At 41.3% G+C, this 25,651-nt stretch overlaps 1 protein-coding gene across 1 annotated transcript in view; it reads left to right on the top strand.

Annotated features, from left to right (window-relative positions):
- GFOD1 (Gfo/Idh/MocA-like oxidoreductase domain containing 1) overlaps nucleotides 1-25,602 on the top strand; it is a 141,375-nt gene extending 115,773 nt beyond the window's left edge. The window contains exon 2 of the mRNA XM_073631079.1: nucleotides 8,063-25,602. Within this exon, the coding sequence (XP_073487180.1) occupies nucleotides 8,063-8,982 (920 nt within the window). The 3' untranslated portion in view covers nucleotides 8,983-25,602. The remainder of the gene's footprint in view (nucleotides 1-8,062) is intronic.
- The last annotated feature ends 49 nt before the right edge of the window (nucleotides 25,603-25,651 follow it).

Here is a 25,651-nt window from a genome sequence, read left to right as displayed (position 1 = left end):
CCACAAGTGCCTCCATGAAAGCGGCTCTCCGTGGGAGCACTCGATGAGAAGGAGGAGCCAGGAGCGCCGGCGGGGACCCTTGTAGTCCTGTACCTTCTACAGGCTCTACCGATCCAAATCCCCTCTCACTACTTTGACCAGACTAGTGCCCTTTTTTTGACTTTATATGGGCACACAAAAGGCCCAGACTCAGCAAACGACAGCTATGGAGGCTTGGCAGTACCAGATCTCCGCAAATACCAACAAGCAACCCATTTGACCAGACTTATCGACTGGAACCGCCATCAGTCCACTAAATTATGGACCCAGCTGGAACAGACTCAATGTGCCATACCATTGAACAGAGCACCCTGGTGTCATAACTCACTACCAAGAACTATGAAAAACCATCCTTTGATAGGCGTGACTACACGAACATGCTCGTCTCTCTTTACATGATTACACCTTACGTCTATTAGTTCCCCGCTCCACCCGATTCTGGGAACTCCAGAATTCATTCCAGGATGTACAGATCCAGTCTTTCGCTCCCTACGAACCCTAAGCTACTTTCAAGCATCCCAGTTCATCACAAACGGTCGGTGGCCCTCCACAGCTACCCTCATGAGCTCAGAAGGGGCTGTTCCGTCTAGATTTTTGGAGAGCTCTCCAACTTAGTCATTTCCTTAAAACGTTACCTCCTCCTGGAAGTCTTGACCAGACCTTGACCACCTATGAAACTTATTGCTCAGAAGAGGGAGCCCTACCTCACACACTGTCTGCCACCTACCAACTGTTGATCACACCACCAGATAACCATCAAATGCATGGCCTTGGAGCATGGGAAAGGGATATACAGTGTACCTTTACGTCACGGCAAAAACAAAACATTCTTTACTTCACATTTAGATCCTCGATATGCACAAAGATGCAAAAAAAAATTATAAAATAGTCACCAGATGGTACAATACCCCTGCGAAATTACAAAAGTTCTTCCCATCTTCCTCTGTTGGAGATGCCGGAGAGATCGGGGAACGATTCTCCATGTTTTCTGGACCTGCCCCAAGCTGGAGCAGTTCTGGAAGACCATACAACAGACGATACAGAAGTTCACGGAGCGTCCTATCTTAGCTGATCTTGCCCTCTTCCTGCTGCATGCTTCTAACATGTCAGGTAAGGCCTACAAAAAATCTTTGATCCACCATCTATTAGATGCAGCAAAGGCATGCATCCCCTACTGTGGAAGTCCACCAAACCTCCAACTGTGGGCATGTGGCTCAAAAAGGTGGAAGACATCAGGAAAATGGAGGATCTTATCCTTACGGCCCAACATCAAAATGAACAGTACACCAGAACCTGGTCCAAATGGCTTATGTTTATATTCTCTGATGAGGGACAGAATCTTTTAGCAGGACTAGGGACTGGAGTAGGCAGCTGAGGTCAACTGGCCGCGTTTACTGACACATGTGCCCCAAGTCATGTGCGTGTGCCGCCTCCATGTCCCCTCGCTGTGTCCTCCGCCGGATCATCTGCCCGATGCTCTGTGTTCCGGGCTCCGTTCCCTGTGAGCGTTGCGACGCATGGGGGTGGAGACCGGTGGCAAATTCAAAAAGTTCAAAAAACATAACGCATACAGTACACTGTAATCTTACAGATTACATTACTGTATCAAATCATTTCACATCCCTTTTGTCCCTAGTGCTTTGTCCAGTGCCCTGCATGCAGTTTTATATTATATATACTGTTCTTTCTGCCTGGTAACTTGAGATTGTCCATGGCAACCAAAAAGTGTCCATTTACGTCAAAAGTGGTTTTAGACCAGCTAGAAAACAGCGATAGTAAATTTGAACACTTGAAGAATTGAGCGATAGTGAATCGTGTGGAAATTAATTTTATTATTATTATATTATTATTTTTTATAATTACTGTATAGTCATTTATTATATTATAATTTATGATTTTGTGTTTCAAACTTATGTCTACTAAACTCTTGTTTGGACAGATTTAAGTGAGTTATTACTAAGAATTTCAGGCCTACAATATAAAACACCAAATTTCTATGCAAAACCGCTTTGAGATTAAAAAATCTGACATAATCATACCGCCAGGGAAGCTATGAAGACAGTTGCCAGGCCCGAACACTGGCGGTGTTGACAACCTACATCTTGATAAGCTTTCTCTTTCTCTGAGTACTCGATCATAAGCTGGCCATAGACAGGTATTATTTCAGTCAGCGGTGGATGGAGGAATCCCCTTACGGGTACAGAATTCTGACCATTGGTGACCAATAATGAATTTTGTGGACTTGTATCACAGTATTAGATCTCACCAGGAGTTGGTATTCCAGGCAAAAATCCAAATTATAGCTTCTGTTCCTGGTAAATGGAAATCACTATTAAATTTCCAGCAAGAGACAGGGCACAATGAATGTATTTATTGCAGACAGCCAGTGCCTCATTGTTATAATGGAAGTAGATGTAAATCTCCTGTATGTGTACGGTATCTAATCAGATGCGAGATCTCTATCTTCCTCTACTTTAAGTGGCAAAATATTTATTATGCTGTTTCCAGCAGTGTGCATCAACAAGCCGTGCAGAGGAGTCAGAAGACTTGAAGCGTCTCTAATGACTCTATTACTTCTTGTCGAATTGTTGTTCTTCCGAGAGCGCAATATTTATAACATAGTGTCCCCACTGACTAATGTTCTTTCAGACGTGCAGATTTATACTATGTACAATTTTACGTTGCTTTCCCGTGTATTTTTAAAATTGTTCTAAGGTAGAAAACACATTCTGCTCCCAAATCAGAGCTCTGGTGGATATACAGTTACTAAAATCGTCTGTCTGTTTCTTGTAGTACAGGGGTAGGCAACCTTTTGAGCAAAGTGTGCCGAAAAATGTTTTCAAAGAAGTTTACAGCACCTCTGTACCCCCTGCTCTTCTGCCCATCCACTGTAACCCCCTGCTCACCTGTCCCACCAATGCACCTCCTTTCACCACTGCCCCACCACTGTACTCCTCTGCTCTTCTGTCCCACCACTGAACCCCCCTTCTCATCTGCCCCAACATTGAACCCCCCCTGCTCATCTTTCCCACCACTGTAACCCCCTTCTCATCTGGCCCAATACTGAACCCCCCGCTCATCTGCCCCATCACTGTACCACCCTGCTTTTCTGTCCCACTGCTGAACCCCCTTTTCATCCTTCCCAGCACTGTACTTACTGCACATCTGCCCACCACTGTACCCTCTTGCTTTTCTGTCCCACCACTGAACCCCCTTCTCCTCTGCTCCAACAATGAACCCCCCTGCTCATCTGTCCCACCACTGTAACCCCCCTTCTCATCTGGCCCAATACTGAACCCTCCCCTGCTCATCTGCCCCACCACTGTAACCCCTTGCTCATCTGCCCCATCACTTTACCCCCTGCTTTTCTGTCCCACCGCTGAACCCCCTTCTCTTCCCTCCCACCACTGTACCTCCTGCACATCTGCCCACCACTGTACCCCCTTGCTCTTCTGTCCCACCACTGTACTCCCTTGCTCTTCTGTCCCACCATTGTAACCTCCCTGCTCATCTGCCCATTAGTGTACCCCTTTTCTCATCTGCCCCACCACTGTACCCCCCTGCACATCTGCTCCACCGTCGTATCACTATGCTCTTCTGTCTCACTGCTGAATTGCCTTCTCATCTGTCTGAACACTGAACCCATCTCATCATCTGCTCCACCACTGTAACCCACTTTCTCATCTGCCACACCAATGTACCTCCTGCACATCTGTTTAACCTCTTTACCCCCCTGCTCTTCTGCCCCACCTCTGTTCCCCCTGCTCTCCTGCCCCACCTCTGTAACCTCCTTCTCATCTGTCCCACCAATACACTTGCTCTTCTGTCCCACTAAAAAAAAAACAAAAAAATACTGCGCTACCTATAGAAAATATCCCCCCAAAAAGCAGCAGTTAAACAGTGAGATGTGCACTAAAATAACTAATAAAAAAGAAATAACCGCGCTAAATATAAGTGAAACACGTGAAGCAATCTCAAAGACTTGTGTGAGGAAGTACATATATAAATACAAAAATGTTGAAAAATATTAAAAATTAATTTATGAAAAGTACATGGGTTAACACATGTATGTATGAATCAAACATGAGTGTCCATATGTAATATTTGCGAATAAAAATAAGTGTCCATATATAGTAACAGAAAATAAAAATGTGAAGTGATGATCTGAAAACAGTCCAAGAAAGTCTCCTTGGGTGAATCCAACCAGAGTCAATGGTGTAAAAAATATGAGTGACAACCCATACAGTATCCGCAAATACCCAATAATTGCGCTTACCGCAAGGCAAGCGAACACCAGCCCGTATCACGTCTTGGTGTGGAGAATCCAGATGGTGCTCTTAGACTGTATACATCGTAGCTGAAAGGATGTAATGAGGACACCAAACTTCCATCTCATGGACATGTAAATAAAAGGAAATTGGCCATAGTGTAATACTGCCAAACTCATTAAAGTTTAGAAAAGGTAGAAAACTTACACTAGTGCATAAAGATACAGCAGGAAAAAAAAGGAACTTAGAGTGAACACTAGCAAACTCAGTAGTGAAGATGAGACCCCACACTCCGTGCAAATATTGCGCTTACCACAAGGCAAGCCAACAACAGCTTGTGTTCAATAGCAGTATGAGAGATCCAATGGCGTTCTGGACTGCTTACGGCAGGAACCGGGGGATACAGCAGAGACTCCAAAATGACATCTCACAAGCATGTAAATAAAAAGGAACTGGCCATAGTGTAATACTGATAAAAACGATTTAATAGATAAAGGTAGAAAACTCACATGAGTATGTAAAAATACAGCAAACAGCCGGCCGGCATAGCGAGCACCCGTCCACACTGAAAATGGCGATGACGTCAGAGCGTCAACCTCCCGACGTACGTTTCACCACAAATGGCGTCGTCTGGGCGTCGTCTGTCCCACTGCTGTACCATCTTCTCATCTATGATACGCGTGATATGCAGAGTGGTGAAAGGAAGCAGAGATGAGACACATATACCTGTCCTGGCACACTCATCCTGTTGATCCACCTCTCACATCCAGCCCACATGCTTGTATGTGATGTATGTGATGTCACATACAAGCATCTGAAATGGATGCACAATGATGAGCTCAGGTCAGGGGCATTTTCTGAAAGCAGGACTGTGATTGGCTTTAGTAGTGGCCAATCACAGTCCTCCTCCTCCTCTGGAAACAGGGACCGCCCCCTCCTAGCAGGACTGCACCCAATCCCTTCCCCATCACAAAAGCCGACGATCGCAGCTACAGCAAAGCTATATAACCAAACAGTGTTTCCCATCTTTTACAATGTGTGGGGGGGTACAGTGCCTCCCCTCAGTGCAGGTGTGGTGTGGGGAATTCTGAAATTGGAATGCATTAGTGTCTCACTGACACTTCCCTGCGCTGCTCTGCTGATGGGGAGGGAGTCGAGTGACGGCAAAAGAGGCTTTGCATGCCGCTTGCGGCACCATTGTCGGGGTTTGCCTACCCCTTTTGTAGTACATGAACATGACCTATATCACCTAATGACAGAAGGAGAAAGCAACAAGCCATTTGTAAAGTAGCAAATGTACAATAAGAGCGTGAACCAGCTGCTGAAGCTTGCTTTAACTCTTTATACAAAGTATTCCTAAAAATTTTATTATGTTTTGAGTCTACTTTCACTTTTGCCTATTTCCTTCTATGTACAGAATTTTTTACGTAGCTCTGATGAACGGGGATCCTATGGAGCACCCAAACTGCTAATCAGTTCTGAGTAATTCTATATCACTAGTGATGTGTATATGTATATTCAATAAGACTTATAAAAGTTATTGCAAATCATGTGGCTCACTGTCAGTAACAACTTTCCTTTATATCAAAATGTTTATAGTACAGTTCAGTTGGGATCATATTTTTGCTGCCCTGTATGGTTTGTGCATTTTTATTGGTAGGATAGTTTGATGTGCGTTTACAGCTTACTCTGGGTCATGCTCTCTCCCTGGCATAGTCAGGTATCAGCTTACCTAAGGCCAGGGTTCACACTGGTACGACAAATGCTCTGATATTGAGAGCTCATGTCGCATGACAAGTGAAAATCAATGTTTCCCTATGAGAGCTGTCTTAACTGGTCTGACACAAGTCAGTCCGACTTTGAAAATGCTCCCTGCACTACTCTGGTCCAACTTTGATCCTACTTCAGCCCATTGATCATCACTGAAGTCAGATCAAAGTCGGATCGCCATCGTAACTGACACAACTTTGGCATGCAAATTGTGCTCTGAGGATCTTGAAGGGGAACTCCACGCCAAATTTAAAAAAAAACGGCATGGGTTCCCCCTCCAAGAGTATACCAGGCCCTTCGGTCTGGTATGGATTTTCAGCGGAACCTCCACGAAAAATGGCATTGGAGTCCCCCCAAAATCCATACCAGACCCTTCCTTCTCCATAATTGTCCTGCACCTGAAAAATAATTTAGGAAGTAACGCTTGCCACATCTGAAACATCTGAGTTTAACTGTACTCACAGAAAAATGGGATTCTGGGAGATCCCTATGCTTTATTTCTGGAACAGTTTGTCTTAATTACTTTTAATTATTCATTAATTTATTTTATTTTATTCACTTAATGGATCGTTTTTAACTACAGTGTTTTCTGCTAAGTAAATTGAGTCATTATGTTTGACAGCATAGGAATAGTAGCACATAATCCCCCTCCCCCCCCCCCCCCATAATGCTCTATCATTGCAAGACTTTTTTTTTTGGGCAACAACCTAAAAGTTGTCAGTTGTTGGCTTGTTATAGTCATTTTTGGTGTAATAAAACAGTTTTGGGTGTCTTTTAAATGTATCAGACCCAAAAATCAATTGACATAAATACTAAACGTAACCTAAACAATAACATCTAAACCAAACTCGCGAATCTTATCCTACCTCTGAACCTATCAAAGCTAACCTAACAACTCTATCCCTAAATTAAACTCTTATAACCATTATCGCGTATCCTGTTATGCCAGAACCATTATGAATTAAACTGTCAGCTACTGTATTTTTCACCTGGGACGGAAAACCCCAACTTTGGTATCCTCTTTAATTTATGATATATTTTTCTATATTTCGGAACAACACAGTTGAGTTCTGTATATGATACTTTTTATTTGCACTGTGCAAGTGCACTAATATGGCTGCGATATTCTACATTCTGCAAATTTTTTGCACAGAATTAAAATGTAGCATTTATCAGGTTTAGTGTAAATAAATGGCAAATTCTGTGTTTTGTCTGTTGTACAAATGATGTGAAAGTAGCCCTTCTCCAACGGCTGTCATACCATTATATTCTGATTCATCTCTTGTGACAATGCCAATGCTTGATGATTGGGCTGTGTCAGTCACAGGGGCAGTGAGCCCTATGTAAGGTCTGACATGGATGGTTTGCTTTACTTATTGAATAGAGTAGCAGGGGAGCAATGGGAAGTTAGTGTGCTACTGGGGTGGGAGGCATTAAAGTGAACCTGCTGCTTTTTCCCTTCATGGGTAACGATTGACTTTAAAGCATACTTGATATGAATAATATTTGAATTAACCCCAGCTGACAACTTGAAAGCTTGCTATGATGTCCTCTTCAGTTAGCCATTAAATATATTACCCTTAGCTACTTTTTGCTATTTGTCATTGCTAAGTTTGGTTGATATAATAAACTTTGGATTTTAGCGCATTTTATGTATGTTGATTCTTTGAGAAATGATGCACCTTAAAAATCCCAGAAATCCTCTTTTGCGTCTTGAAGGACAGATGTTAATGTTCAATGTTGTCGGGATGTTGTGATTGCTAGCTCCATTGGAACCCTTGACATTTCTATGTAGACAAAAAGTGCTTTTCAGGATCCCAACTGACGAATGTCTCATTTGTTGCACATTGAGATATCAGTGTGTTGAAAACCTTTTGTAGCTGTTTATACCAGTTGCGTTCATTAAACTCCTATCCTCTGTTTATGTACATTGGAAACAACATGTCAATATATCAGTCTTAATTATTTTTGTTTATGTCCTACAGGGATCGGAAAGAATGTCATTTGTGACAGAACAGCAACGCCTCTTGATGCTTTCCGCATGATGTCAGCGGCCCATTATTATCCGAAGTTGATGAGCATCATGGGAAATGTGTTACGGTTTCTGCCTGCTTTTGGAAGGATGAAACAGCTGATTCAAGAGGGATACGTGGGGGAGCTTCAAGTATGTGAAGTACAGGTTCACAGCGGAAGCCTCTTGGGAAAGAAGTATAATTGGAGCTGTGATGACCTCATGGGTGGAGGTGGACTGCATTCTGTGGGTAGCTACATAATTGATCTGCTGACGTTTCTGACCAGCCAGAAAGCAGTGAAGGTCCATGGGCTTCTGAAAACATTTGTGAAGCAGACAGACCATATAAAAGGAATACGCCAGATAACGAGTGATGACTTTTGTACATTTCAGATGGTTCTGGAAGGTGGTGTTTGCTGTACAGTTACTCTAAACTTCAATGTCCCTGGGGAATTTAAACAAGACATTATAGTTGGTGGATCAGCTGGTAGACTAATGGTATTGGGGACCGACCTCTATGGCCAAAGGAACACTTCACTGGAGAGAGAATTACTGTTAAAAGATTCTACACCTGTCAGCAACTCCCTCTTGCCTGAAAAGGCCTTTAGCGACATACCTTCTCCTTACCTGAGAGGGACTATTAAAATGGTACAGGCTGTGCGGCAAGCATTTGAAGACCAGGAAGACAGAAGAACATGGGATGGCAGGCCGCTTACAATGGCAGCCACTTTTGATGACTGTCTGTATGCTCTGTGTGTAGTAGACACTATAAAAAAATCAAACCAGACTGGTGAATGGCAAAATATAGTAATAATGACAGAGGAGCCTGAGTTAAGCCCTGCCTATCTAATAAGTGAAGCTATGCGCCGGAGTCGTATGTCTTTGTACTGTTAGCAGCCATAGGTGACCAAATCTGGAACCGTTTGTAAATAACTGCTGATTGACATGCGTACATGTACCAGGCCTATGGTACAAGTTCGTGTTATAACTTATGCATCTCTGTATAACTGCTGTAGTTGGAAAGGAACTGAACTTTCCATCACAGACAAGCTGTGAACATTTATGAGAATGTATTTTACCATGGGGTATTTAGCCACAAATGCATAACTTTATTTGCCTTTGAGCTTCAGAAATGGCTCACCACTGCAGATGTGTTCATTTTTAATAAGATCGTTTTTCTCTTAGAACATTCGAATGTCAGTCTATTCCAAACTGCTCAATTCAGAATTTCTTGACTCTTGTTTGCAGCATGAATGGTGCGTATGTCCTAAACACATGGACTGCTATACCTACAAAGCACAATGCACATACATCTCACTTGAAGTTCCTTGTAAGTAGTGTGCTGTTTAGGATGTATACTTCCATCTGAAAATGTCCACCTGCAGTATATAATATGCATTACTGTTATTGTGTATGTTAAATTCAAGCCAAAAGCTTAAAATGCACCCATGCTAGGTATTTTAAGGAAAAAATCAGTGATAGTGTTTAGCGGGTACACTAAGGTTCCTGTTACTACATTTTTGTCATTCAGGCACTGCTAAAGTAGATGTAAATCATAACTGGAAGACAGTTTGCAAAAGCACTGCATACATATGTTTTTCTTTTTCATAAATTATTATATTTTTAAATAGTTTTAATAAAATTATGTTTTTATATATTTTTTATCCTTCTGGTATCTCCTGTCTACATGCACATTCTAGAACATCATTGCTCTGGATCTAAATACTGATAGTGTAACAATGGCCAATGCCTGCGCGATATGAGTTGGCACGCATTGTCTCCATCAGGGTTGCATGTGACAGCGTGACAACAGAGGAGCACGATAATAAGAACTCATCACCTACAGAACTAGAAAGGCCTTAACCAGGACCTTCATGGCAGGATAACTTGGTATTAGTTTAAAGGCAATGTATACTTTTAAATGTTTTTTTTGTTGTTTTATCTATTAGTGTAGTTATATTCCCTGTGTTGTTTCTTTGCCTTACCTTGTAATGATGGGCCCAAATGTTGTAGCTGCAGCTTGTGGTGTAATGGCTCCCTATGTTCATGTTTTTCTACAACTAGCCTGTCCCTATTCACCAAAGGGACAAGCAACTTCTTGTTCCGGGTCACATAGCGTCCAGTGCAAGCCTTGCCATTTCCTATGTGTTGCATCACTGATGAGAGATTGCTAATGTTATAAAGCAGTGATCTCTCTGTTAATTGCTCTGGCTGTGTGATTTATTAGTAGCTTTAACCTGCATAGCACGAGACTGATAGAGGCAAGGATTTGGAGGTATGTAGTTTCTTAACAGGAAGTGTCAGTTATTGGACTACAGACAGAGGTCATACATTAATGGGTGCAGTGCCATGCTGCATGCTTTATGATTGAACACAAACTAAAATTGTGACAGCGGGATGTGAAGATTTACTCTACTATAGGCTATGCGTACAGGCCAACTAATGACAACATGAAGCTGCAGGATAAGCGCACATCTTATGCAGGTAAAAATACAAGGTGCAGATAGGAAGATTTTTAATGCTTTTAAAAAAATGTGGATATTAAAAAAATAATGGAAATACATTTTGTAAGTGTACTAACATGTTAAAGCTTATATGAGATTGTACATTTAACTTAAGGTAAGAACAGGCACCTTAGTGTGCCTGCTGTTATACACTCTCATTGTGTTTGTCTTTAAAAAGCTTAGCATGGGTTCTCTTTAATGTGTCTACCATTTAGCCATAAATGACTGTCAACGTCACTAGAAACCATGACAGACCTACTGTTGCATTGACATCCTATTAGTATCATTGACATAAATTCACTTTTTTTATTTGCCAGTATATTAAAATACCAGCCATGTAGCCACACTTGTGTAAAGATATTTTTAATAATTATTTTCCCTCTTAAGAACATATGGTTTATACTTTATTGACCAAACCTTTTAAGATTTGGTAAAAAAAAAAAAAAAATGGAAAAATCTGAAGTAATAATCAGCATCTTCAAAGTTGGTCCCATCTTATAAAAGTTTGTTTTTATAATTAAAATGCAGCATGACTTTGAAAAGCCATACACCAACGCAAAGAGGATGCCTTAGAACAGATACATTGATTTATTTGTCTTTTGCAAACTTTATTGGAAAAAAAAAGTTGCTGATTTTATTTCAAGTACATGTTCATAATGCAACAAAAATGCCCCTGGCTCCTCTAAACACACACAGCCGGATTTCCACCCCCAAGGGTCCATACTTGTTTCATCTGGTGCTGTCTGTAGCTCTCTAAAAATCTAGTGCCTGCGCATTAACACCCCATTGATCTGAATGGGACAAACCCATATTGCTCGAGCAATGTCCCATTGAAGTCTATGGGACATCTGTGCCTGGGTGCGGGCAGCTTGACTTATTTTTACTGGCCAGGGATTGGACATTAAGGCAGCAGGCATCAGAGTTAGTAAGAATGGATGTGCACGGGTCTGGACCCAACAGTGTGTCTTGAGAAGGGTAGGAAGAGGTACCAATAAACTAAGATACTAATTCAATTGAAAGTCTAGACACCAGAATAAAGAATCCATATGTGCATTGAAAACATTTATAAATAAAATGTGAAAGTACAAAAAATATCCTTCTAAAATCAGATCGCAGTATCCTTCTGTATTTTTTCCATATCAGATCACAGTATCCTTCTGTTTTTTTTTTTTTTTCCAATTTCATAGAAGCCTAGGAGAAGGGATCTAGAGGCTCAAGTTGGTAATGTGATGTAGTAACATGACATTGGGAGATTTGTCCTGAAAATAAAACAGGCATGAGAAAGAAAGGTGTTATGCTGTCATCTATGAGATGGAATCGAGGTTCTGATATCAGTGAAGTGTTCTTCACTCTGAACTGTGGTGTTAGAATCACTAAAATTTGACTGAGGTGCCATGACTACAGCCAGAACTGGCACAAGATGTATATGATATATTAAATAGGATCTCAAGTACTGTTTGTGTTTATTAAAAGTCAGCAGCGACAAATTGTGTCGCTGTTGACTTTTAATAAACACACACTCACCTGTTCCAGGTCACCCAAACCATCGCTTTTCTCCCTCTTCTCTCCCCGGCACCGACATTTCAACTGTGACCATCTGGCTGTGACAGATTGCAGCTTCACTGTGCATGCGCGAGTCGTGCTGCACCCACTGAAAGGTCCGCCACCCTTCTGGAACTTGTGACATGTCCCAGAAAACTGAAGGGAGAGAGGAGAACTTCCGCTCAGATTGCCTAGTGGGAACATGTACCTGTCAAAACTAGGTACCCACTCCCCTCCCAAAAAAAAAAAAAAAATGACGTGCCAAATGTGGCAAGGGAGAGGGGAGGAGTACTTAAAGCCGAACTTCCCCTTTCGGGTGGAGCGCCGCTTTAAGAATTCTGGCTGCAGAACAATAATGTAAAAAGTCAGGTTAAAAAATATTGTTAAAAACACATCAATTAAAGTGTATCTATAGGCCAACCATAACACCACTGTCAGTTTTTTTTAACTGTCTGTGTTATTGGAGATCTTTGCCTTCACTTTCTGAAGGCAAAGACCTAATAGGAAGTGGAAGATGATCTCTTTTCTTCCCTTACCTTCTATTTTGGTGTCCATAAAACTTTGCATTTCCCAATTATATATTGTCCCGGTATGGATGGTCACCTGTACAAATCAAGAAGGTGAATATTCAAGCAAGATTACAGACAGAGATAAAACCTTGATATACAGTTGTATGCAAAAGTTTAAGAACCCCTGACAATTTCCATGATTGTCATTTATAAATATTTGGGTGTTTGGATCAGCAATTTCATTTTGATCTATCAAACAACTGAAGGACACAGTAATATTTCAGTACTGAAATGAGGTTTATTGGATTAACAGAAAATGTGCAATATGCATCAAAACGAAATTGGACAGGTGCATAAATTTGGGCACCCCAACAGAAAAATCACATCAATATTTAGTAGAGCCTCCTTTAGCAGAAATAACAGCCTCTAGACACTTCCTATAGCCTGTAATGAGTGTCTGGATTCTGGATGAATGTATTTTGGACCATTCCTCCTTACAAAACATCTCCACTTCAGTTAGGTTTGATGGTTACCAAGCATGGACAGCCCGCTTCAAATCACCCCACAGATGTTCAATGCTGTTCAGGTCTGAGGACTGGGATGGCCATTCCAGAACATTGTACTTGTTCCTCTGCATAAATGCCCGAGTAGATTTTGAGCAGTGTTTTGGGTCGTCTTGTTGAAAAAAAACAGCCCTGGCGTAGCTTCAACTTTGTGACTGATTCCTCAACATTATTCTCAAGAATCTGCTGATATTGAGCGTAATCCATGTGACCCTCAACTTTAACCAGATTCCCAGTACCGGCACTGGCCACACAGCCCCACAGCATGATGGAACCTCCACCAAATTTTACTGTGGGTAGCAAGTGTTTTTCTTAGAATGCTGTGTTCTTTTGCCGCCATGCATAACGCCCCTTGTTATGACCACATAACTCAATCTTTGTTTCATCAGTCCACAGCACCTTATTCCAAAATGAAGCTGGCTTGTCCAAATGTGCGTTTGCATACCTCAAGCGACTCCGTTTGTGGCGTGTGTGCAGAAAAGGCTTCTTTCACATCACTCTCCCATATAGCTTCTCCCTGTACAAAGTGCACTGAATTGTTGAAGGATGCACAGTGACACTATCTGCAGCAAGTTGATGTTGTAGGTCTTTGGAGGTGGTCCGTGGGCTGTTTTTGACCGTTCTCACCATCCTTCGCCTTTGCCTCTCCAATATTTTATGTGGCCTACCACTTCTGGCCTTAACAAGAACTGTGCCTGTGGTCTTCCATTTCCTCACTGTGTTCCTCACAGTGGACACTGACAGCTTATATCTCTGCGATAACTTTTTGTAGCCTTCCCCTAAACCATAATGTAGAACAATCTTTGTTTTCAGGTCATTTGAGAGTTGTTTTGAGGCCCCCATGTTGCCACTCTTCAGATGAGAGTCAAAGACAACAACAACTTGCAACTGGCCACCTTAAATACCTTTTCTCATTATTGGATGCACCTGTCTATGAAGTTCAAGGCTTAATGAGCTCACCAAACCAATTGTGTGTTCCAATTAATCAGTGCTAAGTAGTTACAGGTATTCAAATCAACAAAATGACAAGGGTGCCCAAATTTATGCACCTGTCTAATTTCATTTTGATGCATATTGCACATTTTCTGTTAATCCAATAAGCCTCATTCCACTACTGAAATATTACTGTGTCTTTAGTTATTTTATAGATCAATTGCATTTAAAGAGTAAGGATTGCTACAGACCTAAAAAAAAATAAAAAAAAGTGTCTCCTTATGTAAGAGCTCTGCTAATACAGTTGACACATACTGTATGTATTTAAACTCAAACATTGAGATAATAAACAGCTGTTTGCAGGATCATTTGATATAAGTATGTGAGACCCTTGAAGAAAAAAATCTCTTCTTAAAGCTAGAACTTTATCCTCATCTCTGACAAAGTCATGAAACACATATAGGTTGGCCATTGGTGCCAGATTGTCTTTAATAACTAATGACAAGGAGACTTTTGTCTGTATTTTTATGGCATTGCTCAACACCAAAAACTTACTTGATATTGACTGTGGTACATGCACAAGGCACTTTGGATCCTTCAGTCTTCTATACAGAAGAGAGAATGATTGGACCTGCTTGCAAGTTAGAACATTTCGGTGTGCAGTAAAGGGGTTGATTTACTAAAGCTGGAGAGTGCAAAATCTGGTGCAGCTCTGCATAGAAACCAATCAGCTTCCAGCTTTTATTGTCAAAGCTTAATTGAACAAGCTGAAGTTAGAAGCTGATTGGCTACCATTCATCGCTGCACCAGATTTTCCACTCTCTGGTTTTAGTAAATCAACCCCAAAGTGTACATCCTACTGTCTAAGGTGTATTTATTTTCCTTTAGCTTATTAGAATTGGCCTAAAAACGGTAATCAGTGTTAAGAACTGAAGACACTCAAAGATTGATGGATTGAACCTGCCCAAAAGGAGATTTCCTACAAGCTCAACCCAAGCTAAACATTTGTTTTAGTTTTGGATAGACTAGGGGAGTGTTAGAACAGGGATGCCCAACCTTTTGAAGAGCAACTTGATAACTGGTCGCAGGCCCCAATGAGCGGAGCGGGAGCAGATGACAGGCATATGCAGAGCAGAAAAGAACACAGCCCTCCGATCCACCCAGACGGAAGGGGACAGATCCCCTTCTGTTTTTTTTTTTTTTTTGTGGATCGGATTGAAGGTACGTGAGTGTAAATGGACACAAACCCTTTTACATTTGCTGCTCCATACAGGTGAATGGAGGGTCTAATTGGGTCCGCCTGAAAAATGGATGGGCGGACCCGATTGAACCGATCGCGTGAAAGGGGCCTAAGGCTGCTTTCACACTGATGCGATGTTTACACACACCACGGGTGCAGCGCAGTGCACCTGTGGCTTTCCTGCCATAGACTTCTATTATATCCTGCAGGTGTGGTGCACTTTTTGAAAGTGCACCAAAACTCCCACAGTCAATAGTTTTGGTGCACTTTCAGAAAGTACACCAAACCCACAGGTAATAATAGAAGTCTTTGGCTTAGTGCAGGTAAGCACTGCTCTGCACCTGCGGATCAGGTTGAAAGCAACCCAGTAACCACTGCAGAACTAATATGCCCATATATACACTGTGATTTTAGTAATAAATTGACCTTTAATAACAGTCTTCCATTCAGATATCATTGGCTGTTGCTGTCCCAGGTGGAATGCATTAGGTATCACTCCGCCTGTGACAGGAGCCAGCGCTATACAGGAATCATCGGCTTATGCAGCTCTGCTCTGCAGCCGCTTGCTTCCTCTACCACCGGCTCCATTCACAACACTGATGCTCTGGGGTGGCGGGTTGGCAACCCGCCATGTGGGCTTGCCGACCCTCCATCCTAGAGCAGGAGGTTGTGGGCCACCGGTTGGGCACCCCTGGTTAGAACCTTTGCAGGTTTTTGCTGCTATGTGCGGCCTCATGTGGGAGCTTTTCCCTTACCTCCCGTTCTAGTGACATATTACATGGACAGAATGTGATGGGAAGTCTATGTCTTATTGTTCCAATGCCAGGGGAAAGATTGTTGGTGTGTTAGGAGACAGTAAGACAAAGACAGTCAAACAGAAAATCTAACCGTTCTAGTCCAGCCTTTCTCAACATTTTTACTTTGGTGGAACTCTAGTTTACAGGTTTCAAAGAACCTCTGCTAAAAAAAATATATACCTGCAATCTGCAGTACATTAGCATGATCTTTAAAATGTAGAACATTTTAACTGTAGGAATAAATAATATTGCATACCTAACATATTTGGCACATCAATTTTTATACCCTCATACCCTATACAACATCATTTGCAGTTGTTAAAATTGCATGAATAATAACAACATAAAAGAAATGAAGACAGTATCAATTGTGGTGTCCCCTGACATTAGTGGTCTGTGTAGACATGCTACTTTGAATTGATGGTCAGTATAGGTAGGTAAACAATTCGCCATTGCCCACTGCTTAAGGTGTTTTTTCACTGTTCCAGTATACACGGGATGTTTTTACAACCTCTCCTGAACAATTTAACTTGACAGATAGTAGCCCACGTTTAAAACATCAGTTTTGCCACATTTACATGCCGCGTTTAGCTGCGTTTTGCCGGTTTGCGTTTAGAAGTGTTTTTTTTTTTTTTTTTTTTTAAATATATATATAATTTTTTTCAAAATAGCCAAAAATGAAAAACGCCTGTAAATGAAACGTGGCTAAACGCGAGTTACCGCGCTAATCCGCGTTTAGAAGCGTTTGCCGCTTGAAATGCCTCTAAACTCAGCTTCTGGACCTATTTTTTTGCGTTCCAAAAAAAGCTGGAGGGGAAAAAATAAATTATTCTCTATGGAGATGGTTCACATCTCCACTCCAAAAGGCCTGAAGTCAGAAGCCCCAAAAGGCCTGAAGCTCAAACAAGTTCTGGAACTTTTTTTTAGGCAGATTTGGGCATTCTTCTGCTTTTTACATTCATGGCCTTTTGACCTGTACAAAAATGCAGTAAAATTGCGCGACTTTCTGCCTGAAAATGCTAAGCTCAGGTATAAATGGGGCCTTAACTGCCTGTAAACGACCCTGTGTACTGATAATAAGATAACATAGAGGAGAGTTCAGGAGCAGTTGAAAAAAATGCCCAACTGCTCAGAAAGGTCCGTTTAACAGCAGCAGTGTACTCCAACTGCTCCTAAACGTCCCTTTAGCAGCAGCACTGTACATGGTCAATCATGGCGAGGCCTGTTCTGAGTGGAACCTGTCCTGTTAAACCGCTGTATGGTCTTGGCCACCGTGCTGCAACTCAGTTTCAGGGTCTTGGCAATCTTCTTATAGCCTAGGCCATCTCCACGTAGAGCAACAATTCTTTTTTTCAGATCCTCAGAGAGTTCTTTGCCATGAGGTGCCATGTTGAACTTCCAGTGACCAGTATGAGAGAGTGAGAGCGATAACACAAAATTTAACACACCTGCTCCTCATTCACACCTGAGACCTTGTAACACTAACGAGTCGCACGACACCGAAGAGAGAAAAAGGCTGCTTGGGGCCAATTTGGAAATTTTCACTTAGGGGTGTACTCACTTTTGTTGCCAGCGGTTTAGACATTAATGGCTGTGTGTTGAGTTATTTTCAGGGACAGCAAATTTACACTGTTATACAAGCTGTACACTCACTACTTTACATTGTAGCAAAGTGTCATTTCTTCAGTGTTGTCACATGAACAGATAGAATAAAATATTTACAAAAATGTGACTCACTTTTGTGAGATACTGTATAAGGGAACTGTTTTACCTGCCAAAATATTCATAGTTTTCTCCATCTAGTGCTAAGATTTAGACAGCCATGCAACACAGCACAACAGGTGGATGACACCACTTTTTGCATTACAGCTACAGACTTGGAATATGGTACTATCTTCTCCTTACACCTCAGGCTGCTGATTGGACAATGAAGGAGCAGCAGGAGACTGATTGGGAAAGATTTACTAAAACTGGAGTGTGAACAATCTGGTGCAGCTCTGCACGGAAACCAGCCAGCTTCCAGGATTTATTGTCAAAGCTTCATTGAATAAGCTCCTCCCATGCTCGCCTTCATGACTTCTCCAGAGCCTCTCCCATCCTCTGGAATTCCCTGCCCCAGTATGTCCAATCAGCCCCTACCCTGTCCACCTTTAGGAGATCCCTGAAAACTCATTTATTCAGGGAAGCCTATCCCACACCCACATAACTGTCCCTGAGCCACCCCCATCAAATCATTCTTTGCAGCTATTACCTTTTGTACCAGCACCCCCTCCCTTTAGAATGTAAGCTCTACGAGCAGGGCCCTCCTGTACCTTTTGTATTGAACTGTACTGTAATTGTGTTGTCCCCCTTATACATTGTAAAGCGCTGCGTAAACTGTTGGTGCTATATAAATCTCGTATAATAATAATAATAATAATAAGCTGAAGTTAGATAGTGATTGGCTACCATGCACAGCTGCACCAGATTTCTAAATGCTGAAGTTTTAGTAAATCGCTCCCCATTATGTCATACCCCTACAAACTTTATCCCTTTCTATCAGCATATTCCTAGTCAGTCCATTTTTACACTGGTTTATTAAAAAAATAAATGTCATGATTTATTAATGAGTATTTACCGGCATCAGTTTGTTTGTTATATCTGCCTGTAGCTCAGCGTTAAGGTCACAGTTAATAGTTCTTTAGCTTGTTTAGCCAGAACTAACATAAAAAGTCTTAAGAACATTAAAGACAAAACCTTAAAGAATATTTACAAAATATATGCATGCACAGAAATAGTTTACTTGTTTGGGATAAGTATTGCATCGGATCTTTCTCAGTGTTCCAAGATGGCCACAAGGCCATTGAAGGTTTTCTTTCTTAAAGTAGGAACAGGGAAGATTAAAGTGTACTGAGAAGGAATTAGCTGCAGTAATTAGCCTAATTGAGTGGAAAAATGCAAAAATGAGATTTGAGCATGAGATACTAAAATGAGACTGAATGGATGAAGACCACGCATCTAGGGAATGCTTACCCTTTAGCTTGTAAAAAATGTGTGTCAAACATTTCTGTAAATAGAACATTTGAAAAAAGAAAGTATGCTTATAGGTATACAGACATCAATGCAATTAGATTAACCAGGCAGATCAGGCAGTTTCAAACCTTATTTGTAGACAACTGGCTCATGTATTGTTTGAAACTGATGACTTTCATCAGATATTAGGAGAATAGGGTGATGGATGAGTTATGATGACATTATGTCTAAATATAAGAAATCAACTTAAGTCTTGGTCTCCAGTGCAGTCCTATTACTTGGGTTACTGAATTTTGGGATTTTTTTCAGGTTTGGCTGGTATATTGTGCAGTCCCATGTCATTAAATTTTTGTTGTTACGCTGTCATGGGATGGGCATTTGAGCCCCTGTTTCTCGGGTAACCAAACTGAAATCAAATTAGAAAGATTACTAATACTAGGGCACAGGGGAAAGGCATGCTATCCAACATACTAGGAAGTGTTTGATAGCAGCAATGGCTGTAGCCCTGCAAAAGAGTAAAGATTGGAATCACCGCTGGCTGGACAAGGAAGTGTTATTAATTTTCGTTTTTAGGATGCTTTGATTTCTGTTTGGTCAACTTAGTGACACAATCACGTTAAAAGATTATTTTGCACTAAACTCATTACATACATACCTAATGAAACAGTGAAAAGACTGTAGTTTCCTCTGAATTCCAAGGCATATTAAGGACTGTGTGAGCTTAGGAAACCCTTGTTCACTAGCTGCACTGGGACATATTGATGGGTAGGAGAGTTCCTGTGGCATACCCATCTTAAGATCCTAAAAGGTGTCTTGATTCACAGGATTTTATGGCAACCAACTTGCCCAGGTCTATAGGAAGAGGGTTTACCATACTAAACAAGGGTAAATTCAACAAATAATGGAAACTGTCTTATTGTGGCCTGACTTAATGCCAACCTATGGTCCTTTATTCAAGTCCTAACCCCTCGCGCCTAAGGGTAATCAAATCCTAATGCCTAAGCACAATTTTCCAACTTTGACATGGTAGTAAAGCTGTACATATCATCACATTGACTTTTTTCCTCTGCAAGGAGAGAGAGATACAGTGTATCTCTCTCCTCCGTTCAGAGAGCAAGAAAACAAAGAAAACACGGGGGCGGGCTTCACAGTGACTTATCACTATGATAGCCAATCAGAGGCTATCACAGCGATCAGTTGACCCAGAATCAGGTGTTCCGGGTCCTGATTGTTAGTATGGGGCCCAGGGCTCTTGGTGAGACTCCGGTCTCTGTTCTAGGAGCACACTGTCCAATGCACTTCCAGCACAAAGAGTGATACGCAAATATGCGGCCCCACGGAAAAAAGCCCAGTCCAGTGGGGCTGCATATTTACATACGCTCGGCACCAAGGGGTTAAGTTGTGAAGGATTTTACAAGGGGTGAAAAGTGGCTACTATGCAACATGGTCACCAAGAAAAAGGAAGGAAGTGTGCTGCTTGCGCTTATTGAGAACACTGTCAATGGCCATCCTGCCAATACATCAAACTGCATTGTAAGTAATATTTTCACAGTGCTGCACATAGTAGAAAACAATATGCTTTATTTGTTCATATCAGATTATCTGAATATAGTTTTTACTTTGGTAAACAAGTTGGCTAAAGGTCTTGGAGATAAACAGATTTTTCTTTTGGAATGGACTTTTGTCATCTGAGCCTGCAGGCACATAAACGTTTGTATACTAAATAACTTTGCTATGTTAGGGTCACCTCTTTAAAACAGGACATTTCCCTCTTTTCCGATCATAACCTGGCATTAAAAATTGTGAATACCATCATACGAGATGACTTTTTATTGTGCGGATGGGAAAAACAAAGGTCTGGCCAATGATACTTTGCCTGTAGGTATGTGCCCACAGGGCCTAATGGTAAATGCAGGCCTACCCTTCTTAATTCCTTTTGTTTGCTCTTTTTAGTGACCTTTGCAAGAGGAACCTGTAGAAGAAGCATTCAAACAACAGGTGGACCTTAGAATGAAATGTATTAAATTAATATGGTCCCTAAAATTACATTTAGGATGCTACTGTTATATGTTTATTTTATGTAGAGATATTTTAATGTACAGTTTTTTTGTATAACGTAAACTGCTGGCTGCAGTTTGTGCTCCAAGGGTGGCCATGTATGAGTTTACCAAAAAGTTTATTTTGGGCAGTCTTCCTTTAAACAAAATGGGAAAATGACTGAGAACCCATTTTTTTCTCATCATTTAGCAGACAACTACTAACCATGCTGATCAACATTTTCCAATCGACTGAATCTCCTAAATCAGCAATGCTGCGTGTTTTGAACTTAACTCTCCACAGTCTTATATTTTGTATAGTTGTCAAGATTTTCTGATCTAGAAAAGGGCTGGGTTTGTCAAGTGTAGTAGTGACACACACACAAATGTTGTCAAATTTCATATAGAAACTTGGCACTAGGGTGGAACCTAATGCCTTTCCTCTTTTGAAACACTGTGAAGTCATTGGAAGCTTTTGTGCTCATTTGTGTGGTGTGGTGGTCTCTTGACATACAGTACATGTCCATATTTAGTGACTGCCAAACATGAAAGATTTTTTTAGCAGTTGTGAGAACCTAGATTGAGACCAAGCATTACTGACCAATTATCAGATTTGTGTAGTGTACAACTGTTCATAGGAAAACTGCATGAGCATGCAATGGATTCTTTTAATGTCTAGATTATGTAACTCGCTACAAATGTAATCATAGCTATGCTAGGAAATTAAATCCAGATGGAAGAGATTCCGATATAGTCTGCGAATGACAGATTAAGGAGATCTTTTAAGCAATTAGTGGCCATGTAGCTGGACTAGAATAATGATGGTTAAAAAGCGTTACTTATCTTTTGACCTGCGCCATGTCATTGTTCCCAACCTTTAAAAGTAAGAAAAATCTACTGTGATTTTGGGACATAAACAGTAACAGTTCTGTCTACCAGTCAGCCAAGGTACACCTGTATCGTTACCGGTATAAGATGTTGTTACTTTTCTGGTTACCTGCTCTGTGAAATTGTTTTGCACAGAGCAGTCCTGATCCTCTTCTGGGGTGCTCTGCTGGTGCTCCAGGCCCCTCCTCTTCATCGAGTGCCTCCACGGAAATCTGCTTTCCCTGGGGGCACCTGTGCAGACTTGCTCCCGAGTCCCACTGCTGCATAAATTGACACAGACAGTGGAACTTGGGCACTGGTCCTGTGTCACTGGATTTGATTGACAGCAGTGGGATCTGTTCAAAGAGGAGAGAAACAGCAGCTGGAGCCGCTGCACTTGTGCACATCGCTGGATCGGACTGGGCTCAGGTAAGAAAAGGGAGGGGGGGTCTGGGGGGATCTGAAGCACAGAAGGTTTTTATAGAGTGCATTAAGGTGAAAAAACCTTGAGGCTTTACAACCACTTTAAACCTGCTCCCACCCACATTCTAACCCCCAGTCTAACTACCCAGTGAAAGGGGGATGTATATACTTATTCTGAGGGAACTTCAGTCTGGTCACGTGATCAGCTCTCATTGGCAGCTTCAGGGGAAAGGACAGACAGCCGATAAAGGATGCCCCGTAACAAGCCTATGAGTGACGTCACCGCACAGGCATTTTAGCCGTTGTCGGTGATCTCTCCTCCCCTGAAGCCGGCCGCTGGAGAGATCATGTGACTGGACTGGAGTGCCCTTTTGAAGAGGTAAGTATACATATCTTCCTTTCACAGTGTATTTAGAATAGGAGTGAGAGTGGGGATGGGAGCATGTTTAAGGATAATTAGGAATAGCCTGGATTCCACTTTAAAGCAATATTAAACTAAAAAGCAAACTTTTATTATGTTGCAACTTACCAATTCTTAGATGTGGTTGCTAGTTTTCTATGTTAGGCTTTCTTTCACTTCCTTTTATCTGGTGATCTGGCTAGTAACAATAGCAAATTAGCATTGTTCAACCATGACTCACCAAGGAACTCAGAAGACTCGTGACCAGGCTTAAAGCGGGGGTCCACCTATCTATCATTTTTTTTTTTTTTTTTTTGGAGTTCATTCAAAAACTTTTCTTCTCATCATTATCTACTCACATGTTCTGTGTAATAAGTCCGCCTGTGTCCGGTTTCGTTGTAAAGAATAACTTATAAAATTCACTGAAGGCGGTTTCCATCTTCATTGTGGGCATTTGAAGCCCACAAGCATGTATTTCCTGGATGCAGTGAATGCCGTGCTCCCAGCATTCACCGAGATGTTGTGATGATGCTGTTGCACAATGCATGCTGGGAAGCCTGAGACTAGCTCCCAGGGGACTGTGGGAGGTCTGGGAGAGGCTAGAAACACGCCTACTCCCATGGGAGGAAAACCAGGAAGTGCTAAGAAGATTAGAAAAAAAAGGTAATTACGGCGATTTAAATTTTTTTACACAGCATGTCAGCATCTAGGCAAGGAAGAGAATGCATAGAGATAATGTTCAAAATTTGGGTGGAACCCCGCTTTAAGTGTCTCCACACTATAAATCGCTTTGCAGAATAAAGTCAAGTTGGCAACTCAATGTGATCCCAATAGTAAGGCATGACTAAGGCCTGCCGGATAAAATATATAAGCGGTTTTAGGCTTCATGTACACGGGACGTTTCTCAACCTCTCCTGAACGCTGGAGTATCACAGCTAGTAATCCACGTTTAAAAACGTGTGTTTAGCAGCATTTACAAGCCGCACTTAGCTGCGTTTAGCCGCGTTCAGCCGCATTTGCGTTCAGAAGCGTTTACTAAAGATAACCTCAGGAGACCCTCCCAAATAATTAGAAAGCACTAAAAACAAGTATTTATTAACTATTTCAGCCATTCTGTGAGAGAACAGTGTGAGTAGCAGCTGAGAAAGCAGTGTGCTTGAAACTAGCTGTTAATTTTTGGTTGGTTTGTTAATATGGATCCCATGATGAGCACGTGTGAGGAAATGCTCCTAATGTTGCTTTTGCTGCGGCTCCAAAGATGTAGAAAATTGTGTGAGAGAACCAGAGTTCGTTGCCACTGGACACATCCATTGATGGCTCAATGCATGTCCACAGGATACTTTCTAAAATCTATGTTCAGCTGCTTAATTACCCAGAGAATTGTTTTTAATTTTACACACGTCAATTGCCACCTTTGATGTTCTCTTGGAAAAGGTTAGACCCCGTCTAGTTCGCATGGACACCAACATGAGGAAAAGCGTGCCACCAGTTGGTGACTCTCAACTTCAGCGTCAAGTAATGCAAGTTGTGTATTGTACAGCATAATTGGCTGATGAGGGGAATATGGCATGGTATATCAAGCTTGCATACAGTGATAATTGAGTCTTTGGTGTGTTTTTAGGATCTTCCAGGCTCAAAAGTAATAAATAAAATGTTTCCCTTAAAAAACGCGGGTAGCCGCGTTTGGCGCTTGAAATGCCTCTAAACACAGCTTCTGAACGCATTTTTTTGGGTTCCAAAAAAAAGCTTCTAAACTCAACTGCCTAGAAACGACTATAAATGACCTTGTGTACATGTTCTGATAAGATAACGGAGAGTTCAGGAGCAATTGAAAAAAAATGGCCAACTGCTCCTAAATGTCCGTTTACCAGCAGCGGTGTACATGAGGCCTTATTCTGTACTTACCTTGTAGCCAGTAAAGTGTACTTATCTTGATGACACAGAGTTGTCGGCTAGACTTTTTCCTGCAAAGTGATCTGGCTAGTAAATCTGTTGCTTTCCAATAGAACAAGCTGTCCTGCAGAGTTAGAAGGTTGGGACAAACTAGTTAACACTGACAAGGGTGCTTACAAGGATCAGATTTTACATATTTATGTAAAATCTTTATCCCAAAAGGAACAAACCTTTTGCTGTAACTGCTTATAAAGTATTAGCTAGAGTTGGACTTCAATTTGTTAGTGTATCTAAATCTGTTAGTCCATCTAACATTCTTCCACTTTAAATATTTGCAAGAAGATGTGCTTCAAAATGTCATATAAAATAGCAGCAGTATCCTTTGTAACTTCAACAAAACTGAACCTTAAATACATTCAATTGTTAAAAATCTACTCTTTTCTAGGGAAAAAAGATGTAAGTGTTTCACATGTAGACAATTCTACTTGCAAAGGAACTTTGCTCTAAGTTCTCCTAATTTATCAAAGAAATGGCTGTCTTGGACAGGTTAAACTGAATGTAATATATTTTTGTGATGGCAATCAAGCCTTTTCAGAACAAAAAGAAAAGAATATTTGCACCACTTATCTACAAAATGTCAATTTGTTCTGCTTGCAACATATTGCTGTAAGGTGTCAGTGACCTTACAGAGGTATATTCTGAATGATTGTTCTTTGAGTGTCTGTTTAATGCCACGTGTGTGCTTGAGAATTCATTGAATGGACACAATAAATTCTGTGCTTATCTGGTGTTGAAGTCCAAGGCTTCTGCTTGTTTATTTTTTGTAAAGGAGCTACTTTAGATA

The sequence above is a fragment of the Aquarana catesbeiana genome, linkage group LG05 (genome assembly GCF_042186555.1).
Source record: "Aquarana catesbeiana isolate 2022-GZ linkage group LG05, ASM4218655v1, whole genome shotgun sequence".
NCBI lineage: Eukaryota > Metazoa > Chordata > Amphibia > Anura > Ranidae > Aquarana > Aquarana catesbeiana.
Note: the sequence above shows the minus strand (reverse complement) of the source record. Positions and strands in the feature narration are given on the sequence as shown.